The 27,653-nt window shown below is 44.5% G+C and overlaps 2 protein-coding genes across 5 annotated transcripts in view; one reads left to right on the top strand and one right to left on the bottom strand.

Annotated features, from left to right (window-relative positions):
- JAK1 (Janus kinase 1) overlaps nucleotides 1-17,895 on the top strand; it is a 132,604-nt gene extending 114,709 nt beyond the window's left edge. For both annotated transcript variants that reach the window (XM_034966665.3, XM_034966708.3), the window contains exons 12-25: nucleotides 535-641; nucleotides 3,767-3,910; nucleotides 4,706-4,793; nucleotides 5,801-5,928; nucleotides 6,552-6,687; nucleotides 7,227-7,378; nucleotides 9,841-9,991; nucleotides 10,103-10,197; nucleotides 11,643-11,835; nucleotides 12,538-12,662; nucleotides 13,021-13,193; nucleotides 14,910-15,027; nucleotides 15,619-15,729; nucleotides 16,464-17,895. In XM_034966665.3, coding sequence (XP_034822556.3) covers nucleotides 535-641; nucleotides 3,767-3,910; nucleotides 4,706-4,793; nucleotides 5,801-5,928; nucleotides 6,552-6,687; nucleotides 7,227-7,378; nucleotides 9,841-9,991; nucleotides 10,103-10,197; nucleotides 11,643-11,835; nucleotides 12,538-12,662; nucleotides 13,021-13,193; nucleotides 14,910-15,027; nucleotides 15,619-15,729; nucleotides 16,464-16,559 — 1,817 coding nt within the window. In that variant the 3' untranslated portion in view covers nucleotides 16,560-17,895. The remainder of the gene's footprint in view (nucleotides 1-534; nucleotides 642-3,766; nucleotides 3,911-4,705; nucleotides 4,794-5,800; nucleotides 5,929-6,551; nucleotides 6,688-7,226; nucleotides 7,379-9,840; nucleotides 9,992-10,102; nucleotides 10,198-11,642; nucleotides 11,836-12,537; nucleotides 12,663-13,020; nucleotides 13,194-14,909; nucleotides 15,028-15,618; nucleotides 15,730-16,463) is intronic.
- Nucleotides 17,892-27,653, bottom strand: part of RAVER2 (ribonucleoprotein, PTB binding 2) — an 88,735-nt gene continuing 78,973 nt past the window's right edge. For 2 of the 3 annotated variants that reach the window (XM_034966717.3, XM_034966722.3), the window contains exon 12: nucleotides 17,892-20,245. In XM_034966717.3, the coding sequence (XP_034822608.1) occupies nucleotides 20,099-20,245 (147 nt within the window). In that variant the 3' untranslated portion in view covers nucleotides 17,892-20,098. Of the gene's footprint in view, nucleotides 20,246-25,654; nucleotides 25,810-27,653 lie in introns of all 3 variants that reach the window. The other variant, XR_010110953.1, reaches the window with a different exon arrangement.

Consider the following 27,653-nt stretch of genomic DNA (forward strand, 5'->3'; position numbering starts at 1 on the left):
CCTCCTCTGGTTCCCATCATGCCCTGGGCCCGGGTACTGCTTCTTCCTTCCATAGCTCTCATCCTTTAGAAAGACGCCAGTCATTCATTCACTTATTTAACAAATAATAATTGAGTGCCTACTATGTACCGGGCTGTGGAGGTGGAGAAGAAAATAAGATAGACAGTCTCTGACTTCTTTCAGTTTCCAGTCTTACATTTTAAATTTTAATTTCGTTAGGGAAACTGTTTCTGACCTTTCTTACCAGAACAGATCTTGCCGTGCCCACCTTGGAGCACCACACACCTGTTCTTTAGAGGAAATGAACAAATTGTAGCTTTCCATTTAATTGTTTATTTGGGAGTTTTGGCTCTGTCGTTACCCTGTGAGCTCCTGGAGGGTAGGAGCCATATGCCTATTGAATAAGCACTTGTCGAATGACTGAAGCAGCAAGCACCCGCACACCGGTCCCACGGCCCCGGCTCAGCAGACGTTGGCTGTCTGAGAGCTCGGATCTTGGGTGCTGTGCTCAGACTCCCCCAATCTCTTCCACAGAAATCTCCAACCTGCTGGTGGCTACTAAGAAAGCCCAGGAGTGGCAGCCCGTCTACCCCATGAGCCAGCTGAGTTTCGATCGGATCCTCAAGAAGGATCTGGTGCAGGTGAGTCACGGCTGCAGGGTGTGGGCCACCTGTGGTCCTGCCTCCCCACGATGGAGCAGCTTGGGGATCTGGGGGAAGGAAGGCTGTGTTTGGGGAAATCTTAGTAGAAAAAGAACAGGGAGACTTTCCTTTGATGGCAAAAGCCGTACAACCATTGCCTCCATCCTCTTCACCCTTGCTGATGCTCCTCAGAGACATGTTTTGAGGTAAGTGGTTTGGTCAGGCTTTGTGGGGTTCCCTAGAACTGCAGGGACCTTCTGTGGTGAGGGAGTGCTGAAGGGGTGGCAGGGCAGGAGGTGGCTCTCCACAGGGGAGCATGGCCATCACCCCTCGCTGCCTGCAGCAGGCTGTGTGACGGAGCACCTCCAGAGTTCAGTCCTGCACTTTCTGATGATGCTTCCAGAAGGAGCAGAGCTCAGGAAGAGAGAACACAGGGAGGGAACAAGAGGACATGCACACTCTGGGCCTGAAGGAGAACTATCTTGAGAAACAGATCCCAGTCTTTGGAGGCCTTTTTGCCCGGAATCTACAGGCTGAGGGGGGAGCCCAGGATCTCCCCAGGGGCTGCCCTGGAGCTGTTGCTGGTGGTGTGAGGCCCAGGGAAAGCCCACTTTCTGTTCTGCCGCCGCTCCCCAGCCCTGTTGCATAGAGCCACGCGTTGGGGTATCAGGGAGATGGTGCGGCAGCCTTGGAGAGAAGCAAGCACGGGGCCACTCACCACCTCGGGAGATGGCAGCGCCTTGGAGGTGTTGGAGGGTGAGGCGGAAGCTGCCTGCTGTGGAGGAGCCTGGGGAGAGTGGCACTCGGGGGTTTGTTACTTTACCTTTTTCAGTGAGTCCCCGAGATTGTTGGATGGGGCTTGAGGGAGTGGAAATCCACAGCTAAACTGCCTCACTTCCCTCGTGGTACATTTCTTCACCAAAGGCCCATCATTGTTCTCTATTCCTCTCGTGGTGTGAGAGCTGTGTCCTGAGATTACAGTCACCAGAGCCACAGTTTCATAGCCTCTTTTCTGTGTAGTCCGTGGGGCCTGCCTCTTTTCCCTTGCCTCGAGCCTCCAAGCAGGTAACCACCATCCTCCATGCCTTCCACATCCACTTAGCCAACAGAGATCAAGCATTACACGTGCGAGGCACGAATGCTGCTTCAGCAGGCTCCTGTCTATTTTGAGGGGGTAATCACATTAGCAAGAGTCAAGTTCCAAAGTAGGGAAGTACAGTAGGATGTGGACCTAATCTTGAGAGGACAGAGATAGCTTCCTGGGGGAAGCAGTATCAAAGCAGAGTCCCAGACCAGGCACAGCGGCTCACACAGTGGCTCACACCTGTCGTCCCAGCACTTTGAGAGGCCAAGGCGGGAGGATCGCTTGAGCCTAGGAGTTCAAGACCAGCCTGGGCAACACAATGAGATCCCATCTCTACTAAAAATACAAATGAAAAAATGAGCTGTGTGTAGTGGTAAGCAGCTGTAGTCCCAGCTACTCAGGAGGCTGAGTTGGAAGGATTGCATAAGGCCAGGAGTTTGAGGTTGCAGTGAGCTATGATTGTGCTGCTGCACTCCAGCCGGGTGTTAGAGCGAGACCCTGTCTGGGGGAAAAAAAAAAAACAGGGTCTCCTCCTGGAGGATGAGCTCAAGTAGCTAGGCAAGGTGGAGGGAACAGCATCAGAGGAGGACGAAGTGGGCCATATGGGCCTTTGTGGGTCCCTGCAGAATCCTGACAGCATGGTGTCATGACTTGGCCATGGGAAGAGCAATTATTCTGAAAGCATATGGCTTTTATGGGATGTTCTGGGAATACAGCTTCCCATAACCTTGATGGATCACTTCATGACAGATGCAGCTTTAATGAATAGCCAAAGACCTTGCCAGGATACAGCAGACAGGGCGGATGCATCGCCATTCGGCTCTGACAGATGACAAATGGTGGCATTTGTGCAAATTAATATACCTGATTAACAATGGTGTATGTTCCTATGGGGGATAAGACTGATTCCCTAGGTATCAGCGACAGTCCCTTTTCTGCATTTCCAGGGGGTCCTCAAATAATAGAATAATGGATCTTCAGTTTACAAGTTTTGTGGTGCTAATGTCAACAACTTGACATTGCCTAAGTTTCATGAATCCCATTTCGATTTCCAAATATTAAGAATTTTAAAATCAGAATTATTGCAACTTGAACTGGAAGGGTCCTCAGAAATAGATCATGGTATGGCTAGGGCTTTGCACGGATCATCTCATTCAGTCCTCCTGCCACTCATCTGGGGGTATTGTTCCCTTTCACATGTCAGGAAATCCAGGACACATCGCCCCAGTCTCCACCTTCATCTTCACATTGCCATCTCCTCTGTGAGGTTGCCAGGGCAAATGCAGGTGTACTTTGCACCACTAATTTTAAATCCTAGCGTGCATGCACACACATGAGCACACACACTGGATAAATGGATGGGAAACAGATGGTTCCAGTGTGAGAAACTGTGCCTACCTGTGCCAGAGGGCTTCAGATAACACATGGGTCCACCAGATGGGTTTCTACGCACCCCGCCCCGTGTGCCTGAGTCTGTACCAGGAGCCTCCATCCCTGTTTCCTGGTTTGATTCTTACCAGAGCCCTATGAGGTCAGTACCATTATTACCTCCATTTGCAGAAAGTGGGCAGAGATTGCCCCCATGTCACATGGCCAGCGGGTAGTAGAGCTGGGATTTGCAAGCCTCTTCACAGGGTAGCACAGCCTGTGAGTAGAGGAGCTGCCTGGGGGCTCCTCTCTTGAGTCTTCTCTGGAGGCCTGGGGTGGGACCCATGTGGCTGGCTGTTGATGGCCCTGTTTGCAGTGTCCTGACATGTTAGGACTGTGTTTTGGCCAAAGGCTGTTCCTAGGGGTAGAAAGCAAGGAGCCGTTTAGGGAGTAGGAGAACTGTCTCCTGGGGCCCAGCAAATGTCACCACTGTGTTTGGCCAAATAGCTTGTTGTTTTCTCTGGAGGCCTGGGGATCATGAGCTGGGGCAGGGAGCCCTCTTGCCTTTGCCCCATCCCATTGATAGTCCATGTTCCCATTGAGGACCCATTCCCAGACGGTCCATCACTTCAGGGCACAGAGAGGTCACCCAGCCTTCTGCTTCTTCCCTCAGGGCGAGCACCTTGGGAGAGGCACGAGAACACACATCTATTCTGGGACCCTAATGGATTACAAGGATGACGAAGGAACTTCTGAAGAGAAGAAGATAAAAGTGATCCTCAAAGTCTTAGACCCCAGCCACAGGGATATTTCCCTGGCAAGTGTCTTCCTCTGAACTCCTCCCCTCCCCTCTCCCGTTTCTGGAGCCAGTGGAACACAGTGGGTTGAGAAGAACCCTTGCCCTTCTTGTGGCCCAGTGGTTTTCAAACTTGCCTTTTACTCAGAATTTTTTTCTCCACATATGATCTTAGTGGACCCTGCATGTAGAGTAAGTGAGGTGGGTTGAACAGCTCCTCACACTCAGCCTGCGCCCTCCCTTCCACCCCCAACCCCCACCTTTCCTAAGGACAGGTCCAGGTGGCCGTGCTGTGGAGCCCTAGGACTCTGGCCAAATGGTTCAAAGTTCCTGATACAGTCCATGGCTCTCACCACACAGTCTGGAAAACGAAAGCCCAGAGGAGTAAAAGGACTCACCCAAGATTCTACAGACTATTAGAGTGACACAGTCAAATCTTGAGCAGAGATCGGCTGCCTTCATTTCCCCTTTGTTCCAGCATAGTGCTAAATATGGGTATTTCCCAGAGCTGAAAGGAAGAGAGAGAGGTGGGCATGAGTATCCAGTGGGAAAATTCTTAGCCAGCTTCTCCCACCAGCCCTGCTCTGCATCCTGTTAGGTTTTCTAAATAAACCTCACATCCCTGCCAGGTTGGCCCAGAGAACAAGGCTTGGCAGTGCCTCTGGACAGCCAAGGCCAGAGGATTGATGTTCAGGGCCTGGGGTGGCGACAGTGGTGAGCTTTCCTGGGTCCACTGGCTTTCCCCTCAACAGAGCCCCTGGGGAGCAGCCCCCTGGAGGCTGGCCTGAGACATTCCTATGTCCTGCTTGCCCACAGGCCTTCTTCGAGGCAGCCAGCATGATGAGACAGGTCTCCCACAAACACATCGTGTACCTCTATGGCGTCTGTGTCCGTGACGTGGAGAGTAAGTGTGTTCTCTTTCAAAGGGGTGGGTGGCCTGGCTGGGGAGCTTGGGTGCTATGGAGATGGTGGGGGCTCTTCCCACCCTCACATTGCCCAGGCTTCTTGCCTTTCTTTTTGCAGTTGAGGAGATTGAGGGACTGAGCAGGTCATTTGCTTAAGTTAATAGTGGAGGTGGAACTAAAACGGATTGCTTTTCATTCATTTGTGTAATGTTTTCTTGTCAACGCTGGCAAGAACCCTACACTGTGCTAGACCTGGGAGGCTGAGGTGAGTGAAATGAGGTCAAGGCCACAAGAGTCAGGCCCAAGGAGCTCTGGGCAGGTGAGCGAGGTGAGTGCACCCCACAAGCAGCAAGACGCTGGCCCCTCGAATGGACTGGCTTTCATTTTAACCACAGGCAGGCTTGGCCCTTTCTTGGTTGTCAAGCCACTGAGCCAGTGGGCCCTTGGGCTGCTGCTGCACACTGAGATGGAGGGGTGGCCTTGGCCTCTGAGTTCCTGACATGTAAGTTTGGAAGAAGAGCGATTTTTTTTTTAACCCCAAGTGACTTCTTCCCTGTGGAATCCAACAATGTGAGCTGTTCCGTGTACTCACGCAGGAGTCCTGTTGAGAGGGAAGTTTTGCCATGTGAGCGGCCTGACCTCTGCGTCACGGTGTGTTGTAGAACAGCAGCAGTGGCGGCGGTTGTTCCCAGAGCCCTTGTTCTCTGTGTCAGGCCCTCCGCCAAGGCTTTCCAGGCCTTGTGACATTTAGCCGCCATCTGTTATTACAGATGAGGGAATTGAGGCTCAGAGAAGTGTCACTTGCTCAGTGCCACCGTTTAGAAGAAGAGCTTGGGGTTGAACTTGGCCTTTCCAGCTCTGAAGCCCCTGCACCATTGCACCCCCCAAGGATATCTGTGTACTCTGAGGCCGAGTAGTGTCCACTGAAGTGGACTGTCGTAAGGGGATGAAGGAGAGGACCGTGCCACAGACCAGGTTCCAGACATGACTATTTTTATGCCTACAGATATCATGGTGGAAGAGTTTGTGGAAGGGGGTCCTCTGGATCTCTTCATGCACCGGAAAAGCGATGTCCTTACCACACCATGGAAATTCAAAGTTGCCAAACAGCTGGCCAGTGCCCTGAGCTACTTGGTGAGAACGTCCTGATGTCCATAATGGTCCCACCAGAAACCAGAGTGTCCTGGGAGGGGTGGCAGGAAGGAGGTGCTAGCCAAGCAGCTAGAGGGGCCTGTCCTTGGGTTCCATGGGGCCAGAGCTCTGTGGTTGAACAAAGGTGTGCCTGGTGCTTACTGAAGATGGTCGTTTGGGGCCGTTGCCTGTGCTCACATGAGTTCTGTTTAGTGGGAAATGTTAGCACGTCAGAGGACCGACCTGCGTACTGCAGCATGTGGATGGCAAGGCTGAAAGCATTGCAGTACGTGTTGAGTGAATGAGTGAACTGCCAGCATCTGTAGTAGCTGACGTGTGGAGTGCTCACCATGGGTCAGCTGTTCAGGCGTTTCACAGATTCTAATCAGTATCATGCTCACGAAGCCCAATGAGATGTGCCACTATTTAGCCGCGTTCAGTGATGAGGGAGCTGGAGCCAAGGGGCACCTGTGATGTGCCTAAGTCACACAGATGATTGGCAGCAGGGCCAGGCTGTCCGGATCTGGCTGTAGCTGGGGGTAGGAAGAGATGACCTGAGGGACCAGGGTTGGAAATAGAGTGCGGGAAGGAGCAGCTTGGCTAAACTTGACCTTTTTACTCTGCAGGAGGATAAAGACCTGGTCCATGGAAATGTGTGTACTAAAAACCTCCTCCTGGCCCGTGAGGGCATCGACAGTGAGTGTGGCCCATTCATCAAGCTCAGTGACCCCGGCATCCCCATTACGGTGCTGTCTAGGCAAGGTGTGTCTCCCCTCTCTTCCCTCTGGCCCCACCCCGAGTCAGGGGCAAGTCAGCAGAGAGAAGGGCTGGGCTGGGGTTGGTCTCCTTTTAGAGAGTCATTTTTTTTTTGTATTTTAGTAGAGATGGGGTTTCACCATGTTGGCCAGGATGGTCTTGATCTCCTGCCATCTCTTAAGTCCTTGAACGAGCCCCCGTTCGTCCTCCTGCCCTGGGTGATGGTCCCCACCCTGGGATGTTTTGCTGATCCTAAGGCCAGGGCTTCAGAAGCCTGGCTTCACACGACCCTCCTGGGGAGCTTGGAGGCAGGGACCCATCTGCTGGCTGTGACTCAGACTGATGTATCAGAAGTGCTGGCGGAGGCTTGGAGGGCTGCACGCCTGCAGGCCCCCCGCACAGGGCCTATGTGGCCATGGGCCATGTTTGGGCACACTGCTTGAAGTAGTTCCTTCATTGGCTCACTGTTCTGGCTGCAGTGACAGTAATTGAAATCCCTAGGAGATCCCAGAAACTGCTCCGTCAGTGTGTCTGTTGTCTTCCAGAATGCATTGAACGAATCCCATGGATTGCTCCCGAGTGTGTTGAGGACTCCAAGAACCTGAGTGTGGCTGCTGACAAGTGGAGCTTTGGAACCACGCTCTGGGAAATCTGCTACAATGGCGAGATCCCCTTGAAAGACAAGACGCTGATTGAGGTGAGCAGGTGTTTCCCGGGGCGTGAGGCAAGTGAGGGCTTTCAGGTGCTCGTGGGCTTCCCAGGAGTTGTCGGAAGCCTGGCACTGTGGGAAGAGACGGGCATGGGTTTGAATCTCTTCACGGGCCTACTGGGTGTGTGACCTCACAAATGTAACTGAACTTCCGTGAGCCTCAGTTTCATCATCTATAAAATGGGGATAATCAGTAACTACTTGTAGGGTTGTTGTGAAGATTAAATAATGCATATAGAGTGACAGGCATGCAGTACAAGCTCGATAGATGTTATAGTATTATTTATCTGAGATTTTAAGTGCCTGTTATTCAGCAAAATTACCACACAAATACGTATGGAGTTCCTATTGTGTATCAGGCATCAAGCTTGGGAAAAGCTGGAGGTTCACTATGAAATAAGATACAGGCCTTGCCTTCCCTTGAGGGCCTTAGGGTATGGTAGGGAGTTAGGCTAACATAACAACGGTAAGAATTCCAGAAAGAATACCTGAAAGTGTCACCCTAAGAGCCCTGCAAATTAGGTAGGATGGTGTCATTACCCTCATTTGACAGATCAGGTAACTGAGACTCAGGTAGCCCCACTCACCTGGGTTCCTCAGCTAGAATGCAAAACAGGCGAGGTATGGGCCTCCTCCAAATCTACCTGTGGAAAAAGCGGAGACTCTAACTCCAAAGGGGTAAAGTAGTAAAAATCACAATGAAAGACCATTGTCCCTTCATCTCAGTGACTGTAATTGGAATGTGCTCCTGTTGTTTAGAGGGGGCAGGCATCAGTTTCGGCTGTGAGAGCCTGGTTTCAGTGCTGTGTCGGGAGCCTGGGTAGTTTGGTGTGCCTGGCCTTGAGTGTCTGGAGTGGGGAAAGGAATAACAGTGATCAGGTGGGAAAGGCCATTTGGGTTCAGATTTTTAAAGTCCCTGATTCCAGGCTGCAGAGCCTACATTTTACTGGGGGTGGCATGGGACAAGGAAGGATTTGGGTGGAGGAGGGAGGGGCTTGGAGGTTGGCCTTGGGATGTTCTTCTGGATGCAGTAGCTGGGATGGACAGAGGAGAGACCGGGAGGGAGACAGGGGCCCTGAGGCTCTCAGCAGTGGGAGCCCCATGTCCGGAAATGGCAGCGGAAGTCCAGAGTGCAGGGTGGGAGATATTGAAGAGGTAGAACCTTTACGACTTGCCAGTTAATGATGGTGCAGGACTTGGGAAAGGATATTAAACCCGCAGGGAAACCATCAGATCTACAGATCTGCTATTTGGAAGTTTCAGCCTAGGCTTTTGGGAAATTCATATTTATTTTTAACTTCCTTGGATCCTTGGAAATGAAACAACATACCCTTTGTCATCAGTCAGTATTTATCGAGCACATGTTGCGTACCCTGGGCTGAACAGCATACAGGGTGGTGTAAGGAAGGACCCGTCTCTTTAACAAAATAGGGGTTTCTCTCCACCTAAGTCCCCTTGGGTTAGATGGCTTTTCTGCAGGCTGCACTGACGCAGGGATGTGTGAGTGACACTCAAGGACAAGAGCAATTCTCAGCTCCTTAATTCCAGTCCTCCCTCCTCCCTGTCCTCTGGGGCCTCCCCACCCCACCCCACTCCAGGGCCCACGGGGACCAGAGAGGAACTTAGTACCCTTGGAGTCCAGCTATGAAGTAGAAACTGGAATGCAGTGGTTTCACTTCATCTTCCAAAAGTAGCATAAGTTCTTGTTTCTAAAATTTAAAGTAATAAACAGTTGAAGAAAATTTTTAAAATGAAACTATTAAAAAAAGAAAATAGCAATCACTGCATTCTTGTCATCCCTGACCACTGTTAACACTTTGGCATTTTGTCTTCCAGCCTGTTTGTATCTCTCTTTTTTAAACAAAATTGGGGCCATGCTAGATAGAGTTATATAAAATTCTGAGTTTTTTCATTTAATACTGCGAATGCTTTTCTGTGAGATTAAATCATAATTTTTACAAATTTAATGTAAGAGTTAATTGTTTTGTTTAATTTACTTGACTAATTTTATATTTGGCATTTAAGTTTTCACATTTCCAGTGTTCTGTCTAATTCTGCAGGAAACATCCTTGTACATAAATATTTGTTCATACCTGATATATTTCTGAGTCATTCAGTCATTGAAGTTAATGCATCAGAGGGTTTGAAGAATCTGAAGATTTTTGTACATGTTGCCCAGTTGTATTCCAGAAAGGTTGTATGCCTTTACTTGAATGAAGCTTTTTGGGACTGGGCTATAGTGCCCAGTCTCCTTGAATTTGGACTATTCAGTATTAGGACTGTGATTTCCCCTTGCAAGAATAAGGCAGCAGTAACAAACACTTATGAAATCTACCTGTAAGTGGAGATGTTGAGAATCGAATGAGGAATTGGCAATTCCACCTGACCTGGGGCTGAGAAGTTTGTAGGTGGTTCCTTTGGTTTCTTCCATGTGCCTCTCTTGTTTACAGAAAGAGAGATTCTATGAAAGCCGGTGCAGGCCAGTGACACCATCATGTAAGGAGCTGGCTGACCTCATGACCCGCTGCATGAACTATGACCCCAATCAGAGGCCTTTCTTCCGAGCCATCATGAGAGACATTAATAAGCTTGAAGAGCAGAGTAAGACCTGCCATGTGCTGCTTTAACCCAGCTTGGGGAGAAACAGGAGCCTGGGTGGCAATCCCTGGCAATTGCCTGCTTTTCACTCTGTTTTCTTTTCTCTTCTGTTAGATCCAGATATTGTTTCAGAAAAAAAACCAGCAACTGAAGTGGACCCCACACATTTTGAAAAGCGCTTCCTAAAGAGGATCCGTGACTTGGGAGAGGTAAGTTACACCCGTGCTGCTTGCTGCTGATGGCAGAGCCCTCCGCCATCCACAGCGCCACTCTCTGCACGTACAGCTGCTCTCCATTCTTTTTCATTCTGGGGCCAGGTCCATGAGCGAAAGCACCTTACTGCATTTGGGGGCCACTTTCATCACAAGGGATTGTGTCTTTCTCCATGTGACACACGGCACGGACGGAATGCATGTCCCTGCCTGCATGCACGACTGCGTATGCACACGGGACTCTGGGCAGCTCCCTTGAGAGACTTGAGTTTTCTCTACAGGACAGAAGAAAATGGAAAGAGGGAGAGATGGGGGAGTAGGTATAGATATGGTGGAATAGGAAAATCCTTGCCTCTGACTCCTGGGCATATATATCCTGTAAGCTTCTCATTTTCTTTTGCCCCCGAGAGACAGGGTCTCGCTCTGTGTCCCAGGCTGGAGTGAGTGGTGTGATCATAGCTCACTGCAGCCTCAACTTCCCAGGCTCAAGCAATCTTCCTGCCTCAGCCTCCTGAGTAGCTGGAACTACAGGCACACGCCCCCATGCTGGCTAATATTTTTTATTTTTTATTGTAGAAATGGGGTCTTGCTATGTTGACTAGGCTGCTCTCAGACTCCTGGCCTCAAGCAAGGAGGCCTCCCAAAGTGCTGGGATTATAGGCATAAGCCACCATACCCAACCCTGTAAGGCTCTTTAGAGCAGGGATAGGTTTATTGCACAGAATCCCAAAACAGAGTATCAGCTTTTCTTTGGACCTTAAATGGGAGTTTCCAAACAGTTAATTGTGACTAGAGAAGCTACTGAGATTTGTGTCTTTATACAGATTTTCTGTAGTCTGGTTAATGAAACAGACTTGATACATCTCCAGGATCTGCTGTGTGCCAGCCTCTGTGCCAGGCATTGTCAGAAGCATGGCATCCTTAGTTCCCCCCACCGTCCCCGAGGCCAGTTTCTGTATGCAGCGAGTGCATCAGGAGCCAGCTCCGATTTGGGGACTTGGCCACCACTGTTGCTGTCAGGTGGCTTGGCTGGAACCTGATCTCACGTCTTCTAAAGACTCCTCATGCATTTGCTCTTTTCAGCCATGCTGTGGGGCCTGTCCCGTAACGTAAGCCCAGGGCTTTTAGAGAACGGCAGTTGTCCTGCAGGCCCAGAAATAACCTTCATTTCCTGTGGTCATAGAAATTGGGACTGATGAGTTGGTTCGTTGTCACCTGCTACTTTGTCTTGGTTCAGTAACTGAGGGGACAGTTTGTGAGGCCAAGAGAGCGAGGGGGCTGTAGTGAGCAAGTACAGTCCAGGTGAGAGGCTTCTGCCTGCAAGGCCAGACAGCGAGAACCCCTGGCCCTCAGGGGAACGGCTGTGAGGAGCAAGACTTCTCTGTGTTCCGTGGCCTACGATGGGGCTTCCCTGATAACAGCACATGCATCTTTCCCTCCAGGGCCACTTTGGGAAGGTTGAGCTCTGCAGGTATGACCCCGAAGGGGACAATACAGGGGAGCAGGTGGCTGTTAAATCTCTGAAGCCTGAGAGTGGAGGTAACCACATTGCTGATCTGAAAAAGGAAATCGAGATCTTAAGGAACCTCTATCATGAGAACATTGTGAAGTACAAAGGAATCTGCACAGAAGACGGTATGTTATGCAAGGCTGGGGTCCGGTTTAAAGATTTGGTGACTGTCTAGGGTCATAAAGGCCAGTGCAAAACAGGCACTCCGTGGCCTTATCTGGGCGTCTGACATGCTAGCTGGTGGTTCCCACACACTCTCAAGGCTTCCAAGTCATATGTACTGTCAAATCCCTCAGCAGCTGCAGGGCTCCTGAGGAGGCCACCCAGGCCCCCTCCATCCAGGGGCTGGTTCCAGCACTGTCTCTCCACGTCACTTGCACTTATGCCTTATGAAACTGATTCCTACTCTACCTCCACCCACTTCCTGTTCTGATCCAATACTAGCCAGGGTATTTCATTTTCTAGTTGTCTAAATCAAAGTGGCAAGTAATATTTACTAATAATTGTATCTTATTTGCAAGCCAGCATCTACTCATGGTAGTGAAATTGACAGCTGATGATAATTTTTGAAAACAGTCATTTGCCTGTGGTTTACAGAGCACTCTGTTATCTCAGTGAGTGCTTATGCCTGTGAGGTAGGTACACCATTGTTACCATCTCCATTCACTGCTGAGGATCTTGAGGCATAAGAGGTCAAGTAACATGCCTGTAATGAAGGGGCGAAGCTGGCGTCACCTCAGGGCCTCTGTCTCATATCCTGTGCCCTTGCCTCTCCCATGGTTCCCTCATTTGGCAGCCTCAGACTGATGGATGTTTTTTCTAAACAGGAGGAAATGGTATTAAGCTCATCATGGAATTTCTGCCTTCGGGAAGCCTTAAGGAATATCTTCCAAAGAATAAGAACAAAATTAACCTCAAACAGCAGCTAAAATATGCCGTTCAGATTTGTAAGGTAAAAAATAAAGACATCATGTTACAGATTAAGACATCAGGCACTCTGTCCTGGGTAATTGGTTTGTAATTTGACTCTAAGTGGGTAAGTTTATGATAATTATACTGTTTGTTTTTCTCTGCATTATTTAGATGAAAAGTTAGCTTCTACTAAGAAAGTAAACGGATTTAAATATGGTTATTTTAATGTGCATTTCTTTGAATCAGTTTGTTCTTAATATTCTTGCATAAGTCAGAACCAAAAAAATTGTCAGTGATATGTGAATGAAATGACATTTCTATTTTTTCTGATGAAGTGATAGATAATACAATCTAAAGTGACTTTAGCAATGTGCTTGACTTTTACTTCTCTCTCTCAGGGGATGGACTATTTGGGTTCTCGGCAATACGTTCACCGGGACTTGGCAGCAAGAAATGTCCTTGTTGAGAGTGAACACCAAGTGAAAATTGGAGACTTCGGTTTAACCAAAGCAATTGAAACCGATAAGGAGTATTACACCGTCAAGGATGACCGGGACAGCCCTGTGTTTTGGTAACTGAATCAAACCACTAGGTTTTATCAATGCTTCATAGAGTTTACACTGTTTTAATAGGCCCTTTCTGGCTATATTAATGTGTCTTATTCCTCTGGCCTGACTCAAGGTTAGAGAAGGTTTAGAACATTTGGAATTGATTGATATTTATCTTCAAGAAACACACCTTTCAGCCTGTTTCATTGAAAGCAGCCTATATAAATGACTGAGCTTCATATGACACCGTCTTCCAAGGAATGAAAGAAATCTAACCACCAGCTCAACATTCCTAGCTTCCCAGGAGAGGGCATTCATCTGATGCAGTTCTTAAAACTGTGAGCAGGTGGAGAGAATCTAGTTCCTTTCTTAAACACATACCTGCAGAGGGAGGCTGTAGGACAGAGTGGGTGTTGCAGATTCAGGGAACTCCTGGACAGAGCAGAGCAAAACCTACGGGAGACCTGGCTGTCTCATGAATCACCAGAGGTCCCCAGGTTAGAAGGCCACACACTGGCTACAACCATGTCTCAGCCGGGAACACTGTCCAGGGGAGAGGCTGCTTACATCTCTACCGCACCCTGCCACGTAACCACATAACGACATAACCAATCAGCACTCCCCTAGGTGCATCCTACATGGACACAAACATAGAACTCTCCCACTTATGGAGCCTAAACTTATTCATTCATTCATTTAAGAAAATGCATCAAGGTCCTGCTTTGTGCCAGTACTGGAGATATGGTGAACAAGTAGGCCGAGTTTAGAGTTTAACACGCTAGGCAGCCAACGGCACGGAGCAGGAAACATACAGAAGGGTTCGGGCTTGGTTTTCTGGAAGTCGTGAGTATTCAGATGAAACCTGAAAGATTCATGCAGGTTTAGACAGACGGTTGCTAGACAGCATGCGTGACTAGGAAGAATGAGACAAGAGCAGTCGATTTCCCAGGAACTGAACCTCAGTGAGGTCAGATCATGGAATAGGAGGTTTGCAGGAGGAAGCTTGAGTCATGGAGCTGGGACTTCATCTCAAGAACAATGGGATGCTGCTGGAGAGTTTAAGGAGGGAGACTTTGTTTTAAAAAGACCACCACTGAATGAAGGGAACAAAATTGGAGCCAGGGAGTCTGGAGCCAGGGAGTCTGGAGCCAGGGAGTCTGATTTGGCTGCTTCAACAGCTCAGGCTAGAGCTAGTGACAGCATGAATTAGGACAGTGACTGGGATAGTGACAGTAGGATTTGAGAGAAGTGAGTAGGTTCAAGGAGTGTATAAGGAGATTGGGTGCGGTGGAATGCCTTCATTTTTGGCTTGGGCAAGTGGGTGTCATTCAGCAAAGTAGGCAATGCTGGAAGAGGATTGGACAGCGATGCCACATTGTGCAGTGAGGCCACTGCTGTCTCATTTAGAGCCTGCAGGCAAATCAGACCTGGGGCTTATCATTACATGGCCACCTCCTCCCATACCCTGAGAGCATGTTCTCAGTGAAATGAAGAGCACAGACTTGGCGTGTTATTTTAGGGCAGATACGTGCTACCGAGAGCCTGTAAAGGATACCGTACTATAGGTCAGATGTGCACCATAGCAGCGTATACATGGTACGTGTAAAATATATAATACACAGTCAGATGCTCTATTAAATTATAAGAAAAACCGAAGAGGTGATTTTTCAGTTATCCTGTAATGTCGGATGGAGTGTGCCTCCCAGGAAATGAAGTTTTGTGTTCTGCTTCCTTTCAAGGTATGCTCCAGAATGTTTAATGCAATCGAAATTTTATATTGCCTCTGACGTCTGGTCTTTTGGAGTCACTCTGCATGAGCTGCTGACTTACTGTGATTCAGATTCTAGTCCCATGGCTGTAAGTCCTACTTTTCTCTTCATTTGAATCCAGTACCCATTTAAAATGTGTCCATCCCTCTGCTTGGTTAACTTTTGTTTTTAAATGGAATCCAATCAATGTATTATAATGGAAAGTGTCACTTTCCCATTAACTTGGTTTGCTACTTGACAGTTATTTGTGAATCTCTCAAGTCTTGCTTTCACAATGAGCCCAGAGTTCTATAGGATGACCTTGACTCTCAAGGATCTTATCTGTGTAGAGATGAAGGGCAGTTTTATGGGAAAATGAGCAAGTTAAGTGGGGTAGCATTGGGTAGGGACCAGCCTTGTCTGTGCCTCCTTCATTCCTAAATCAGATCATTTTCTTGGGAACAGACTCCTTGACCAGCACAAGCACAAGGAGCGGTTGGTAGAGTCTAAGACACTGGTTAGAGACAGATCATTGAAAGCTAATAAGGATTTTGGATTTTTATTTAAAGTTACTAAGGAGAAAAGCCTTTTTATTGCTACTTAAATTTCCAGTTGATTGTAGAAATTTCACCTTAATCTGTTTGGCATTTATGTAAATACTTGCAAAGTTAAACGTTTTGTTTGGTTTTATTTTATATAGTTGTTCCTGAAAATGATAGGCCCAACCCATGGCCAGATGACAGTCACAAGACTTGTGAATACATTAAAAGAAGGAAAACGCCTGCCGTGCCCACCTAACTGTCCAGATGAGGTATCTGTGGGCCACATCACAGTAATAACACTCCATTTCTATTATGTTTTCGCAGCTTGAGTTATCCAGCAATGGGTAGAGGGGAGAGCGAGGAAATGATACAGTGAAGTCCTTGTAAAATAGTTTTCTGAAGCTGAATTTCACATAAGATAACTGAGAAATCACCTTTGGGGCTAGATGATAGCCACCAGTTAGGTTCAGAGCAAGGATTCCCTCCAAAAGCCAGCCCCTCTTTATCCACTTGCTTGCCCCAGAGGGACAGGTTTTGGTGTAGCCTTAGTGTGACAAATACATATAATTGCATTTTTTGTAAGTTTATCCCACTTATTAGCATTTATAATTCAGTTTTCTAAGTGAATTGAGCCTTTAATACTAAACTCTTGAGACTGTGTAAGACACACTGAACAGTATGAGTCAGAGAGTGAGGCAGCCAGTCTGGAAAGTTCAAGTCTGATCTGAGCTTCTGCTTCACCCTCTAACTGGTTTACAGGAATGACCTGGATTTTATTGCAGCCAGTCAACCCTTGAGCTTCTCAAATGTTAAAATATTATTTATGAACTAGAGTTGTATCCCATTTTCTGTGTTTTAAACTATTCAAATACTCTTGTTTTTCTAGTCTTTAAGGAAAAGTCGTTGCATTTCCAAAATTATTTTCTTACTCTTGATGTTTCTGTTATTTTTTAAAGTTCCCAAATCTAACATTTTTACTGTTGTTACTTCTTTCTTTTTACAGGTTTATCAACTTATGAGGAAATGCTGGGAATTCCAACCATCCAATCGGACAAGCTTTCAGAACCTTATTGAAGGATTTGAAGCACTTTTAAAATAAGAAGCATGAATAACATTTAAATTCCACAGATTATCAAGTCCTTCTCCTGCAACAAATGCCCAAGTCATTTTTTAAAAATTTCTAATGAAAAAAGTTTGTGTTCTGTCCAAAAAGTCACTGAACTCATACTTCAGTACATATACATGTATAAGGCACACTGTAGTGCTTAATATGTGTAAGGACTTCCTCTTTAAATTTGGTACCAGTAACTTAGTGACACATAATGACAACCAAAATATTTGAAAGCACTTAAGCACTCCTCCTTGTGGAAAGAATATACCACCATTTCATCTGGCTAGTTCACCATCACAACTGCATTACCAAAAGGGGATTTTTGAAAACAAGAGGAGTTGACCAAAATAATGTCTGAAGATGATTGCTTTTCCCTGCTGCCAGCTGATCTGAAATGTTTTGCTGGCACATTAATCATAGATAAAGATTGATGGACTTAGCCCTCAAATTTCAGTATCTATACAGTACTAGACCATGCATTCTTAAAATATTAGATACCAGGTAGTATATATTGTTTCTGTACAAAAATGACTGTATTCTCTCACCAGTAGGACTTAAACTTTGTTTCTCCAGTGGCTTAGCTCCTGTTCCTTTGGGTGACCACTAGCACCCATTTTTGAGAAAACTGGTTCTACATGGGGGGATAGCTGTGGAATAGATAATTTGCTGCATGTTAATTCTCAAGAACTAAGCCTGTGCCAGTGCTTTCCTAAGCAGTATACCTTTAATCAGAACTCATTCCCAGAACCTGGATGCTATTACACATGCTTTTAAGAAACGTCAATGTATATCCTTTTATAACTCTACCACTTTGGGGCAAATTCCAGCACTGGTTTTGAATGCTGTATGCAACCAGTCTGAATACCACATACGCTGCACTGTTCTTAGAGTGTTTCCATACTTACCACCGATCTACAAGGGTTGATCCCTGTTTTTACCATCATCACCCTATGGTGCAACACTTGAAAGGAAAGACCCGGCTAGAGGCACTATGGACTTCAGGATCCACTAGACAGTTTTCAGTTTGCTTGGAGGTAGCTGGGTAATCAATCAAAAATGTTTAGTCACTGATTCAATGTGAACAATTAAGGTCTTCATGACCAAGAGTCTGAAAATCTTTTTGTTGTTATGCTGTTTAGTATTCGTTTGATATTGTTACTTTTCACCTGTTGAGCCCAAATTCAGGATTGGTTCAGTGGCAGCAATGAAGTTGCCATTTAAATTTGTTCATAGCCTACATCACCAAGGTCTCTGTGTCAAACCTGTGGCCACTCTATATGCACTTTGTTTACTCTTTATACAAATAAATATACTAAAGACTTTACATGCATATGCCTTTTAATATTAAGATTTCATTTTCAAAGCATTTCAAACAATTTGCTTACATAGAAAAATAACAGTATAGTTTTGGGGGGAGGAAGGGGTGGGTTCTGGTCCTTACTACTAACAAACACCACTTGATTTGCACTTCACTGTTGTGCCCAGTGATAACGGGGCACAGGCCAGTATGGATGGCCTGTCCACTGTGCTGTAGTCCAGACAGACACCTTTGTTTGTTTTAGTTCCTTCAACCTCTTCCTGCTTTGACTTTTTGCAGCTCTGTTGCAAAATTCACCATCTTTCCTTTCTTCTGTTTGTTTGTACTATAGTGGAGGTGTGACTAAGCATTGAAGAGGCTGAATGCAACAGGAAAATGGGAAAGAGAAGTGCAGGGCCTGAAAAACCCATTAGTCATCTGCTATATCACTGAATGATGCCTAATTCTTATCAGTTATTTATAGGTAGTATACTTACTTAGAAATTACCTTAAACTTTCTAGCTGTCAGTCATTTTCCAACAGAAGCTAGTATATGCAATAAATTAGACCAAGTGAAATTCTTTACAAAGCATACAACATATGTACCAATTCTAGACTTCATAATTAAAACAGGATATCCACATCATAGTTAAAAATAACAAGTCCCCAAAGTGACGAGATATTTAATGATCTGATTTCAAAAAGCCCCGGATCGAGATCCCAAATTCCCTATCAATTAATTACAGTCTTATAACATAAACAAACTTAGAAATTTCTAGATGGCAAAAGGTTTCTCATGCATTTAATACCAAGGTCTTCAAGAAATGGTGATGTCAAAAGTCATAGTCCATAAAGATAAAACCTCTTTCACAAGTAAATTGGGTTAAATAACTGATTTTTCACCCTAACACACTATCAAAGAGTGAGAGAGAAAGCAGAGAGTGAGGTATAGCTTATTAGCTCAAAATGGTTATAACTACTGTGACTCCTTAAGACTCCATCAGAAAGTGCAGTATTGACTGCTTTACTATATTGTGGAAATAATAGGGCATTTAGTGATCAAAATAGGCCCCATTCTAGTCATTAGATCATTACTAGTCTATGCTATGAAATGAGCACAGAAACACGTGTTCCTTTCCACTTACAAGTCTGTCTAAAGGCTAAAGGTCTGTCTTTAGGTGAATTGAAAGGAATAGTTGCTATTAGAATTAGTGCTATTAGATCAGGGATCAGCAAACTATATAAATGGCCAGATACTCGAAATTTTAGGCCATATGGTCTTTGTAGGCCATACAGTCTCTGTTGAAGCTAATCAGTTCTGCCCTTGTAGCATAAGAGTGCCACAGACAACACGTAAATGAATGAGCATGGCAACGTCCCAATAAAAGTTTATTTATGGACACTGAAATCTGAATTTCATATAAATTTCATGTCATAAGTTTTCTTTTTTCCTCCAACCATTTAAAAATGTAAACATTAGTCTTAGCTTGCAGGCAGCACAAAAGCGGGTGGTAGACCAAATGTGGACCCAGGGTGTAGTTTGCCAAACCCTTTATTAGATCACCAAAGCTACTTTTCTTAAAATACCTTCTATTTTTCACAGAAGGTATAAATGGTAAACAACATCTTAAAGCATCGGTAGTAGTGGATACCTTGGACATCACTGTCACTCTCTTACCGGGTTTAATTTTGCATGGCTGGTGTGGGCGTAATTGAGTGTGCATGTAGAGCATCTTTATAATATTACCATCAGCACATTTGGTACTTGCACCCTTGTAGTTCTAGGAAAAGTCCTAAAAATCTATAAATGCAATTACTTCTAGGGAAAGTAAATTGAAATGCACATTGGCTTATAAGAAACTCATTCTTCTAAGGCTCAGGAAACAACACTGTTTCCCATTTATTGCTTCAAACTTCTTTTATATATGGTGTCAGAATTATTCCCAGTCCTAAATCAAGGAATATTGGAACATTGTTAGTTTCTCCAATGGATTGTAAGTTAGCACACTGATTAAGATGCATCTGACTCTAGTGGAAAATGTCCTCAATTGATGTCTCTTCTTATTGCTATTTTTTATTTGGCATTTCTGCCTGCTGCACAACACAGTTCCTTCTGGGAAACTATAAACCCGTATTTAAAGGATATGGCTAGTTTGAATGAAGTTAAGGCAGCGATGAACAGCAGAGATACTGCAGAGAACCTTAGGGGGTTATTAGGAGAGAGCTTAACTCAGTATACTCGCTTCTTTTTTAAGTAAGTTTCCATGTAATATGCTCCTGTGCCCTGAGAATGCTGGTCAACACATTCCACTGAACCACCTTCTGGGGCAGAGATGAGATATGATGAGCCTCGCTTTTCATTTCTTAAAGATGATACCTATGAGAAAATAAAATTGCAGCTAGTTTTAAAATCTAAAGTTGGCTTATTCATTAAAGATATTTATAAGAAAAGCATTCCACTTTGAGTTGGTGAATATAGAATAACAGGATAAATACCCAAACTATCAAAAAATACACAAACCCCTTTGTTAAATAAGACTTTTAAATTTCTGTATCAACATCGCCTTTGGAATTTCTGCAAGACACAAACCAGTCTCAGCACCTTCACTCCCAACCCCAACTTTTTGGGAAAAGAAAAAATTAGAGCACTGCATGCAGCTGCTTCTGCTGATCACAGCTAGTTAAACCCACGGACTCAGAATATCAACACCGAATGTCAGTATTCCTCTGAAGGAGGAGTGGCTAAGACATCAAGCTGCATATTGAATTAGATGTTAAGTGTGCCTGGTGACAAGAGGAGTGGTGAGAGAATAAATCAATAGGTGTAGAAACTGACAAATGACATCAAGGAAAACAACATGAAACATTCTAGAGAGCAATGGGAAACTCAGAGCTTTGGTCTCCACAATAATCGCCTGGCGAGCATATTAAAATGCAGGTTTTCAGGCACCATCCCAGAGATTCTGACCTGAAAGTGGGCCACATGTCCTCACAAGCGGTCACAGTGATCAGCACAGTAAATCAGATGGTGTAGCACTGCTCAGCTTAATGCCTTAGTTTCAGCTTTTACAAAAGTGCAGCAACCTTTTATCAATGCAGAATTATGTGACTTAATATGCAAGAACTTAGAAATGACTGATGAGTAAAGCTTCCAGTAACACACAGGAGCCTTCTCACGTTGCAATTAAAACTGCAATCGTTTTTGAACCAACAACGGTCACAATTTTTAAAAGTGCAGCCAGCCTCAGAGGGAACAGATGATAGGTCTCTCTCAACTCCTTGCTAAAGTAGTTCTCAGTGGTCCATGTTAGGAAGAGGGATGACAAGACTGAAAGAACGCTGCGTCCTCTGGTATCTCATTTCAAAGTGGCTTACTGTGGGGACAGACCAATACAAAGCGTCTTCACACAAGCCCAGTGTAAAGGAATGTTTCACAGAGTGAAGCTGATGGGCAAAGAATCTGGCTTGAATTTCTGCCTCGACATTTTTTTCCTGGTAGTAAAGTATGTCTGGGGTTTGTGCTAGAATGTTAGAAGGGAAGCAGGTGAGAGGGTAGATGAAAGGAGACCTGCCGTAAGTTGATAGTTGTCAAAGCTGAGTTGATGGTGACGAGGGGTTCAGCCCTAGAGAAGGGCTGCTGCACCAAACAGCTTGCTCACCTCTTAGGTGGAGCCTCTGCCCCAAAAACCCTTCCTCCCAGTCTCCAGCCTCTTGGTTATTCTCTCCAGCTGCCTTCTTCATTAGGGCCCCTTCGCTGATAGGTGATCTTTCTGAATGTTGGACCCCAGCCACCAACACCATCAGACCTTACTTCAGGTATAAAGAACTCTTTTTAGCAGCTTTCCCCCTCTTAGAAGTCATCAGTCCATTCTACAAATGGGATTTTCCAAAGACTGGGGGAGGGAAGCAGACTGCTCACTCTGGGATCTGGGATGCTCCTGCTCTTCTCACCCACCTTCCCCAATTCTTCTTGCCATGTAGTTATCTATTCTTTCATGTCTTGGCATGCAGCAAAGCAACAGCCTGGGTTTCTGTCTTTCTATACCATCTTCACTGTCAGAAGCCAGATAGGAAATGTATTACATTCTTTTATTCAAAGGGCTTCCCGATGGTGCTACACCAGTCACAGTGAGAACCAACTGAGACCTATGAAATCAGCAAAAAACTTCACTGAGCAGCACAGGAAAATATTAGAACAGGAAATGAAAGTGGGTGTCACTCATCTTACAATAAAGACAAAGCCTGCAAACATTACGTTGAGTAAAATAAGACATTCAAAAAGAGACAGACATGGTATGATTACACCAATGTGAGATATAAAAGTTAGTCCCGGTTATAAAAACAGAAAGTCAAATGATGTTCTCTTCAGGAGCTGAGGAGAGGAGGGGGAAAAGTGCAGTTTATTAATTATCAGATTTTACTTTTGTAAAATGAAAATCTAGAGATCTGTTGCAAAATAATGTAAATATACTGAACATTACTAAACTGTACACTTTAATAGTAATTTTATGTTTTTATCACAATTAAAAATTTAAACCTTAAAAAAAAAAAAAGAAAATGAGTTTCACTATAGCCCATGTGATACTGGGAGAAAGGTAATCCTTCTGATACGCCCTATCAAAGATAACTAACTTCTAGTGTAAGGACTGGTGAATGGGGAATGATGATTTAAAATTTTGAAAGAAAGCTCAGTGCTCTGGGAGAAATAAATTCCTACATAAGAACCACAACCACAACCACAGCAAAACACAAAAGAGGGAAAGAATATAAAGTTAGCAAATATTTTTCCTTCTATTTTGTATTTGTAGGATCTAGACATCCATTCCTTCATAAGTGGTCTATTGCGGGCACTGGGCTTGTGTGCTATGAGGTTTACCTGGATGAATGAAACTTGGACTATGCCCTCCCATAGCTCATATCCTAGGAGGGGAAGGAAGAGGAATGCAAAACATAATTCTAAAAGGGGACTGTCACTTTGACAAAAGAGAAATAGAAGTGAAATGCTAAAGCTTTTTCCAGACAAGGAAAATGGGCGGGTGGGGGGGTGGGTTTGAAAGGTACAGGCACTGGTTTCATGGATAAGATAGCATCTGAGTTAGGATTTGGAGATGAGGTCAGATATGGACATGAGGAGATAGGTGGTGACCCTTCCAGGAGAAAGGCAGGGCCTGTGCAAAGGCAGATGGCAAAAAAGCCAGGCCTGTGATGGTAGCAGCTGGCAGGCAGAAGAGGGCAGTGGCAAATGAGGTAGAAAAATGAAGCTGGCCTCAGTCATGGAGGGCTGGAATGCCAGGCTAAGGACTGTAAACAGGACCATACCCTTGATCTTGGAATATGGCAAGATTAATAAGCAGCTCTGTAAAAAGTATGGCAATGAAGGAGACAGGCATTATTAGGTCTCACCAGGAGGCTATTGAACTTGTCCCTATTAGATACATGCATGTGAGCAAACACACAGATTATATGTGATTTAAGACTTGATTTAAAATGTAGCATGAAACTTACAGATGAGACAGAACAAAGTGGTATATTTAGAAAATCTGAAAACAATTTTGATGAGCATTTATGCTTTGAATACCAAACAAAAGGAAGACCTTTAGAGAAGCTATAATATTCTAGTTTTACATGTCTAATATTCAGGTGGAAATCAAACACAATAGTCATTTTAGAGGACTTCATCTTTAGCAGGGTCTTTTTTAGGGTTGGCTGAAACCACTCTATGAATAGTTTGCACCCAGTGGTTCCATTCTGTACTTTGGAACTACAAGTCTAATATTTCCTTATCAGAATGGGCATAACTTCAACGGAGGCCCCTCACCCTCATGCCCCTGGGCAATCCTACTATATCCCCACCCTACCCTGCCCACTGATCTCCACTCCCCTAAGTGACTATTTCAAGCCTTCTCTTTTCTCGAAGCTCCAACAATACACCCTCATCTTCACTCTCAGCTGATGCTTTGCTTTCTATTTCACCAAGAAAACAAAATCGAAAGAGAAATCTTAAGACGCACAGTGACTAACCCCTGGTCTCTTTACTTACCCTCACTTCCTTGGTGATCTCATCCAATTTCATGCAATTCACAATTATAGCGATTTACAGGAATGTGATGGTTCTCAAATATGTACCTCTAGAGGCCCATAACTCTCCCCTCACCTCCAGACTTGTATAATGAACACCAATAAAGGAACATCTTCACTTAGGGATCTTATGTCTAAAACGTACCCATAAAACTTGCTCCACCCACACAGTCTTACCCATCTCAATCAATAACAAATTCATTTTTCTAGGCCAAAACTCCTGGGGACTTGGCTCCTCTCTTACCCTCGTATACCCCACTGACTCCAGCTTCCAAAAATGTCTCCAGTCCAGCCACATATCACTGCCTCTGCTGCTTCCAGGCTTGTCCAAGTCAGCATTTTTACTTGGATTGTACCGCAGCAGCTCCCTAACTGACCCTGCTATGTTCTACATTCATTATTTAACACAGCAGCTAGGCATGTTAAACTATAAATACAGTCAATTATCCCTCTACTCAAAGCATCCCAGTGGCTTTCTATCTTAGAGTAAAAGCCAAAGTCCTTACAAGGGCCTAAAAGGTCCTAAATTGTCTGTGCCCTCTGCCTCCCCGACCCCACTGTGACATCGTCTCCTATTCTCCACTTTGCTCCCTCTTCTTCTGCCCTAAATGTTGCTTGCTGTTCCTTTAACAGACCAAGCATGTTTCTGCCTCAGTACCTTTGCACTTGCTGTTCCCTGTCCCTGGAATGTACTTTACATAGATATTCATGTGGCATACTCCCTAAAGTTCTGTCTTTGCCCAAGAATCAGTTTTACTGTGAACCCTTCCTTGACCATGTATTTAAACTCCAAGACTTCCCAGACACTCTTTAGCCTCCACCTTATTTTCTCTGCAGCGATCACTATTCCTTTTACTAATTTTTTCCCCTAAATGTAAGTTCCATTCTTATAAGGATTTTGATGTTTTGTTCATTGCCATATCCCTAGTGCCTAGAACAGTCCTGTCATATAGTAGACATTCAGTATATACTGGTTGAATGAGTAAATGAATACCTTTCAAAAAATATTTTCTAAGCATCCATTCCCAGTTCCTTCAGCAAATAGTCATGGGCCATGGTCTCTGACACTCTGACCCGGAAAAACTGGACACCGTAATCTACTAGAGCCTACCAAAGCAAAGGTTAATGTGCTTCTCGCTTTGGGCACCTGCCCTCTCGTTAGAATTTCAAATTAGTTGGCTCTCTTAAATGTTGCTCACCAATCCAATCTTTTGCACACAACTACTATGAAACCCATTCTCTATGCAGTCGCTATTTTATTCTTGGATTTTAAAAAGTTAATTTTCTTTTATTAAAGCAAATCTTTTTATTTTCATGTAAATGTAGACTTTCTTTTATCCCATTGATTTCCAAGTGAATGTAGAAACAGAATGTCACAATATCATTTGTTGACTGCCAGTTTAATACAATGTATCTTAAGCTCAATTTTTAAGCTCATGTCAATAATTGAACTGGTGGCTAGTTTTCAAAGCCATCGTAAGAATTGGGGAAAGGGGAATCTTGACTATCCCTCAGAAGATTCCTTTGGGATATGTTAATGTCAACAGTGAATTCCATTAGGCTCATCTGCTATCAGCCCAATTAAAGATATTTATTATTGTTGTTCTTCTGAAAAGAATATAAGCATCTAGCAGGTAGCCCTTTAAATACAAAATGAAATTTGTTTTCAGAAAATTCTGCCTCAAGGACTCCTCAGTCTCACCCTTACCTTCAGCCCCACTTCACCTTTTCTAAGTCTTGTCTCTTCAGTGGAGTCAGGTATACGGAGAACCAAAATGGGATTGCACTAGTTCTCCTGAGATCTGAATCAAGCCCCTAATGTCCCTTTCTTATAGCTTCAAGTCCAGCTTTTAGATTTCAGACCTACAGAAACATGAATTAATTTTATTATTTCTGCATTAAACATTTTTAAATTTTTATTTAAAAATATAACTTTCTCCCATTGTTAAAAATGTTTCAAAATCAATATGCTTCATTCTGTGACATTAATGATATAATAAAATGTCTCTGTCTGATATATATACATAACAAATGTTTCCAATGTTCATATTCATATTTGCCTCTCAGCTACTTGTCTTTTTCTTCATATGAGTAATGGTTAAGTCCTAACTTTGGATTTAACGATTCATCCCCAAAAAGGTATTGCACAGCACTAATTTTTTTTTTTTTTTGGGAGACAGGGTCTCGCTCTGTTGCCCAGGTTGGAGTGCAATGGCGGGATCTCGGCTCACTAAAGCCTCTGCCTCCCGGGCTCAAGCGATTCTCCTGCCTCAGCCTCCTGAGTATTTGGGATTACAAGCGTGCACCACCACACCCGGCTAATTTTTTGTATTTTCTGTAGAGACGGGGTTTCGCCCTGTTGGCCAAGCTGGTCTTGAATTCTTGACCTCAGGTGATCCACCCACCTCAGCCTCCCAAAGTGCTAGGATTATAAGCATGAGCCACCCCGCCCAGCCGAAATATATTTCAACAGCTTGCTGTCCTTACTTCCAGTTTTTAACCAAAATCACTTTTTAAAAGTACTTTCCAAGTTATTGTCTAGGGTTAATATATAGATAACCTGTGCTCCCATAATTGTTGTTTAAAGTAGGCTTATGTTTTAAAACATATTTTGTATGGTGTTTGTCACACGATTCGGATCTATCACGGTCCATACAAAAATCCACACAGCATTCATTACATAACACAATGTACTTTTTGGCAAGTCTGTCTGCATTATTTGACCACTGGGTGGCAGCATTAGGCTCCATATGAAAGGACCAAGCATTCATTTTCCAGGTCTTTTGTTCATTTTTCTTTCCTCTTCCCCTCATCACATCATCTCATCATATATTCTGTGGTTGATTCCCTGGAACAGGCAGTCAGCCTCCTGGCAGGGGAGATCCCTGGAATCAGGGTAACACAAGAACACACCGTGCAAGTAGATAACACTGCTGTGCTGCATGCTGGACAACTGCCACATATGGCAAGTGTTAAATGAAAAACAAAAATCAGGCTGGGCGCGGTGCCACATGCCTATAATCCTAGCACTTTGGAAGACCAAGGCAGGCAGATCACTTGAGGTCAGGAGTTCAAGACCAGCCTGGTCAATGTGGTGAAACCCTGTCTCTACTAAATATACAAAAATTAGCTGGGCATGGTGGTGGGTGCCTGTAATCCGAGCTACTCAGGACGCTGAGGCAGGAGAATCACTTGAACCCAGGAGGTGGAGGTTGCAGTGAGCTGAGATTGCATCACTGCCCTCCAGCCTGGATGACAGAGCAAGACGCTGTCTCAAAAAAAAAAAAAAAAAAAAAAAAAAATCACAACTTACACAGTCATATCAAACAGCTGAAAAACCTCTTACATTTTTCTTTACATTATTGGGACTATGTCAAACTGGAAAGGTGCTTAAGATATATTTTTACCTATTTTAATTAAAAAGGGAAGGGTGAAATGTTTTGTCTTTGACTGATTATAATTAGATGTTAGATTTAGGTGTTTAATAGACATTTAATAAATGGGCTCAAAAGCTTCTCTTTTAAGGTAGACTTCTCCCAACCATTTGACATAGAAGGACCTCAGAATCTGAAATTTCAAACTCAATTTGTACATTCATATTGACAGGATTACATAGCTGACTATAATGCTATTAATAACTGCTAGAGTGTATACTACAAATTTTTAAATAATTTATTTCTGATTTAAGTTTTCCCAATCATAGTTCA

The sequence above is a fragment of the Pan paniscus genome, chromosome 1 (assembly GCF_029289425.2).
Source record: "Pan paniscus chromosome 1, NHGRI_mPanPan1-v2.0_pri, whole genome shotgun sequence".
Classification (NCBI taxonomy): domain Eukaryota; kingdom Metazoa; phylum Chordata; class Mammalia; order Primates; family Hominidae; genus Pan; species Pan paniscus.